This window comes from Lampris incognitus, chromosome 7, assembly GCF_029633865.1.
Source record: "Lampris incognitus isolate fLamInc1 chromosome 7, fLamInc1.hap2, whole genome shotgun sequence".
Classification (NCBI taxonomy): Eukaryota; Metazoa; Chordata; class Actinopteri; order Lampriformes; family Lampridae; genus Lampris; species Lampris incognitus.
In genome coordinates this window covers 50,400,921-50,406,626 of record NC_079217.1, presented here as the reverse complement: position 1 = coordinate 50,406,626, position 5,706 = coordinate 50,400,921, and the positions used below count along the sequence as shown (strand labels likewise).

At 48.3% G+C, this 5,706-nt stretch overlaps 1 protein-coding gene across 1 annotated transcript in view; it reads right to left on the bottom strand.

The window, feature by feature from the left end:
- Nucleotides 1-3,448: 3,448 nt before the first annotated feature.
- The window catches only part of rab38a (RAB38a, member RAS oncogene family), an 18,075-nt gene continuing 15,817 nt past the window's right edge, over nucleotides 3,449-5,706 (bottom strand). Inside the window, exon 3 of the mRNA XM_056283076.1 lies at nucleotides 3,449-3,787. Within this exon, the coding sequence (XP_056139051.1) occupies nucleotides 3,632-3,787 (156 nt within the window). The 3' untranslated portion in view covers nucleotides 3,449-3,631. The remainder of the gene's footprint in view (nucleotides 3,788-5,706) is intronic.

The following is a 5,706-nucleotide window of genomic DNA, read 5'->3' as shown; positions in this document are numbered from 1 at the left end:
TTATCCCAAGGCTCTTCGTACCATCACTACATCCCACTGCACCTTTCCTTTCTCTCCAGTAAGACACAGGGGTGGGTTGATGCTTGCATCGTTTCTGCTTGGGTGAAGGAGCAGCACCATCAGCTCAACTTGGCAAAAAGTTCAAAAGACCGGCTAGTCATGGGTGTGCTATGGGTTCCCCAGTCTCGCCTGTAGTTGCCAACTTGTATATGGCTCTGATGTCCTATCCAGGGACACCACCTAGCCATTGGTTCAGATTTGTGGATGACCCCTGGGTTAAAGTTAAATCTCAGGATATACCACGTTTCACCAACCACATTAACTCTGTGGACAACCACATCAAGCTGACCAGGGAGGATGTGAAAAATGACAGGTTAGCCTTCTTAGACTGTGAAATTGCAATTGGTGATGGGGGACTCTTGGTTGTTGATGTTTACCGTAAACCAACACATTAGTACTTAAGGTCTGACTCTCATCATCCACTGGAGCACAAACTGGGAGTCATCAGGACGCCGTACCACCGAGCTGACAACGTCCCCAATCACAAAGCGGCCGAGGCCGAGCCCACATCAAACAGGCCCTGGTTAAGTGTGGTTATCCTAACTGGGCAGTTGTCAAAGCCAGGAAGACGCCCAAATGGTGCACTAGCTGATCGAAGAGCGGAGAAGGACAACAGCTGTCTAAGCGTAAACCAGTGGTGAGTCCGTATGTGGCGAGGTTGTTGGAAAAGCTGAGATGCGTATTTTTCAAACATCGCATCTCGGTTGCTTTCAAACCCCAAAACACGCCGTGCCAGAAGTTGGTCCACCCCAAGGATCAGGTCCCCCGGCACAAATAGAGCAATATAGTGTACGTGGTAGGAGGATTGCCGTGACTTGTACATTGGGGAAACTAAACAGACGCTGGCCAAGAGGACGGCCCAACACAGGCGAGCTAACACGTCAGACCAGGACTCCACAGTCTACACCCATCTACAGGTCACCGGCCACTCTTTCAGGGATGAGGATGTGCACATCCTTGATAGGGAGGAACGATGGTTTGAGCGGGGAGTCAAAGAGGCCATCTATGTGAAGAAGGAACAACCATCCCTGAACAGGGGCGGGGCTAAGAGTACATCTGTCGCCATCTTACAATGCTGTGACTGCAACAACCCCTAATCCTCTGTGAACAGGACACATGATCAATGGCCACACCCATATTTGATCATGAAACTGGTCGTTGGTTTTGGTCGTTATGCAGCTGTGTTGTGCTGTATTGTTTATAAGGGGTGGGGATACCTGCAGTCAGTTGAGGATGTCACTCAGATGAGTGATGAAACCTATCTGTCAAACGTTGTGTCCAGATGAACTGACTCAACCCTCTCTGATGCCGCTCAGCTACTTTCCAACCAGCTGAGATGTACACGCTTCTTTTTACCCTGCTTCCCATCTGCCGCTTGCCTGAAATTCGAAACCTCGCCGCTGGCTTTCTAGGCAGTTCAAAGAACTGCATCAACTTGTCTGTAAACCCATTTCAACATTTACACTCCTGCTCAGCAGCCCCGCTCTACATCTGGGAGGCTCTTGTCCATGCTCACTTTAGAAAGACTGAGCTGGAGGAGCTCTACTTGTACTCCTGTCTCCCATCACAATAGCTGACTTACTTCATTCAAGGAAGGCTTTTCTCAGGCCTACCTTAATCCTCAGATGGTGATGCTAATGATGCTAATTTGTGGCAATGTCATGCTGGTTTGTAATTCGAATTCCCAATAACTATTCACTATAGGGGATCTACCTGATGCACAGCACACTTACACTAATGTCACTTGACAATCTCCCTCTCGGCTATGATGTGATTACTATTCAGTAGCCTTAGATGCTTGTAGGCATCTTAGATGATGCATACATATATTTACATATTGTTGAATCCTGCAAATACACACAGTGACACACACGCACACACCTAGGGACAATTTAGTATGGTCGATTCACCTGACCTACATGTCTTTGGACTGTGGGAGGAAACCGGAGCACCCGGGGGAAAATCACACATACACGGGGAGAACATGCAAATTCCACACACATGGATGACCCCCCCCCCCAAGGTTGGACTACCCTGGGGCTCGCACCCAGGACCTTCTTACTGTGAGGCGACCGCGCTAACCACTGCACCACCGTGCCGCCCTGTATTATATTATGTTATATTATATTATATTACATTACAAAGATAAGGTATCAAAACAAAATGGACAGGTCGAAAACACAATCAAAATACACCTGCTCAGTTGGAAAAGCTGTGGTTTATTCATACATACATACATACATACGTACATAAATACATGTCTTTGGTTCTAAAACCTGGCTAAATATATAATATGTACACGTGTAAATATCTGTTTTTATTATTTCATAGTTACAAATGTTACAACATATAAACAATAGGGAACGAAATGGAATTTGATATACAAAACCGAGGGATTATAACGGACAGAAGAGACAGTTGGCAGAATGAAGCTGTTTGCGGATGACTACCGGTGTTATGGAGATCAGTCGGTTGTGCGTCGACGCGCACAGTAGGGGACCACAGCGACTGGTCCGCCTGACGCGCTCTGTAATGAACACAGAGGGCTCCCGCGCGGGGTGCTGTTATGGTTTAGGTTTGCGGTGCACTATTAAATAAAACACAGAGTGAATACATGTAGAAAAAAAATTAAATTAAATTAAATAATAGTGTGTCATAAAAGCCATTTTAATCATATCAATATACTCCACTATACATCAGAACATTATATGAGAACCGTGTTATACACGCTAACAAAGAAAATGTTCAGCTTCTCGTCAAAACGACAGCGCCGCTAATAATCACTGCATGCATTATAACCAAGCCAGATCTAACACAACCACAGCCGGGGCCTTGCGGCGACACGATGTGGTGAGAGGGAACCGCCTCGGCATACTGATCTGAAAGCGGGAACTATCCGCCAATGGGGTCAAACTTTGAGGGGGTGGAGTGGGGGTTGTGGTGGGGGGGGGACTAAACAAAACAAATGAAAACAACACAAGAGAAAACATGTAAGACTTTGTGAGTACTGTAGCACGAGCGGGGCAAATGAAAGAAAGAGGGATGAGGAGAGAGGGGGGGGGCGGGGGAGGCAGACAACAGAGGAAGAGAGAAAAAAGGAGAATTGTAAAAGTTGTTTTGGTTTGAAAATCAGAATAAATTCCCTTGACTTTTGCTATTGATACACACTTTGGCTCACTGTAGTGTGTGTGTGTGTGTGTGTGTGTGTTCACTAACTGTGTCTCCATGGTTACTGAAATGGGTGGTATTGAGGCTCCACGTCGCCTTGAGGGTGGCCTTGCCTTGGATAAGCACACCCAACTGCACCCGTCTCCCTAATTCTCTCCTCGCCGTCGCTCTCTCTCCCCCTCTATCTCTTGGTCTGCCTTTTCTCTCTCTCACCCGTTACTCCCACTTTGCTCCTCGTAAAATAAGAAACACATAAACATGACAAAAAAACAAAAACAAAATGATGCCGCACCATCCTAGGAGGGTGCTGGGGGCCTTCCTCACTCGCCGTAACAACCGCAGAAGTTGATCGAAACCCTTTCACAAACACACGCCGTGCTGCGGTGTGCGAGGGAGGAGGCCGTTACTGAGCTCGGAAACAGGACGAGCAGCTCCCGCCCCCGCCCCTCTCTAACTGGGGGGAGACGATGTCGGGGACCTCCGATTGGATCAGGTCGTTCTCACTGGCAATGATGTGCTTCACCAAGCAGTTGGCCGCTTCGTCTATGTTGATGTTCTCCTGAAACGAGAGAGGGAAGGGTGGATCGGACGGGGCCGGCAAGCTGGGTAGAGAACAACTGACTGAGAAAGAACGATGGGGATGGGAAAAAAAACAACACATTGTTTTGTGAGGCTCTTGCCTGAAAGCAATTAAATGTGTGCAGGGAGAAAACCGGGCAGAGTTAAAGCTCCCTCCCTGGAGATCGCCTCGAGATTTATCAGTGATGAGATGCCACAGTCCCTCTCTCACAGAGACATGTTTTACTGGTTGAAATGTAAACTTTCAGTCGCTGGGACAAGCCAAACAAGGTAACTGACCAGCATACACGCACAGCACAATACCCCAGTGGGTAGAAACAGGTGTCAGAGTCAGCTCGTTAGATAATAAGAGGCAGAGTAAGGCCACGATGAAATGGGATTCGTTCAGTCATCCATCTGTTATCCAAACTGCTTATCCTAACTCAGGGTCACGGGGATGCAGGAGCCTATCCCAGCAGTCATTGGGCGACACCCTGGACAGACCACCAGGCCATCACAGGGCCCACACACACACACACACACACACACACACACACACACACACACACACACACACACACACACACACACACACGTACATACATTCACTACTTGGGACAATTTAGTATGGCCGATTCATCTGACCTACATGTCTTTGGACTGTGGGAGGAAACCCACACAGACACAGGGAGAACATGCAAACTCCACACAGAGGACGACCCGGGATGACCCCCCCGAAGGTTGGACTACCCCGGGGCTCGAACCCAGGACCCTCTTGCTGTGAGGCGCCCAGCTAACCACTGCACCACCGTGCAAATGTACAATAGTATGGGCTTTAAGCGTGCTTTCTGCAGGCGATTTCTTGGAGAATTTGCAGTTTTTTTTCCTGTTGAACAGCAAAGTCCGTATCAGTCACCATCAACATTACGACGACCACATTGGAAAGGCCACCGCACTTCCCAAGACATGCTCAAACTGCTGCCCGAATTCCCCGCTGAACGTTTCCCTGACTTCTGATGTTTTCAAGACAGGTCAGGGAAAAGTGAAAAGCAAAGTATAAAGGGTTACTTTTTTTAAGTATTCAGATGCACTCATAGATTGCAGGAGAAATGATAAAACTCTGATAATCAAGTTTCGGATTTCTTCTCATTGGCTTTGCTATGAGTCCATGCAAAATGTCAGGGAGTTGTGCAGAACCTCAGAGGATTCACTTACTCTCATATCGTCAGCAAGACATGCTGCGGTGGCAGCAAGATTGTCATGAAAAAGGGTATTGTGACCACAGTCTCAATAAAGAGGCTAGATAATTGTGTGAATGTTGTCTCGCCTTCTCTTTTCAATACTCAGGAACATTTATTTGTCATTTCATTCCATGCACCTGCACAACACAAAGACAAAAACACATCCAAACTAAAAGAACACATATATCCAACATTAAAAAAAAACAATCACTGTCCCGGAGAGCGAATGGCAGGATGACTGTCGGAACTAATGGTCTGCGTGGGCTAGCAGTTAGCTTAGCCTGTCCCGCTTCCGCATCCTGTCAGACCGCCCTCAGTGTTATCAGAACTGCCGGTCTGCGTGGGCTAGCAGTTAGCTTAGCCTGCCCCGCTTCCGCATCCTGTCAGACCGCCCTCAGTGTTATCAGAACTGCTGGTCTGCATGGGCTAGCAGTTAGCTTAGCCTGCCTCGCTTCCGCATCCTGTCAGACCGCCCTCAGTGTTATCAGAACTGCTGGTCTGCATAGGCTAGCAGTTAGCTTAGCCTGCCCCGCTTCTGCATCCTGTCAGACCGCCCTCAGTGTTTTTCCTCCTCGGACGCAGCACCGGGCAGGGCCGTGGTCCCTGGGCCCACCGGACGCAGCAGACCAAGCTCTCCCAGCTGATCCAGCTCCAGCTCTCCCAGCCAGCAAACGAAAAC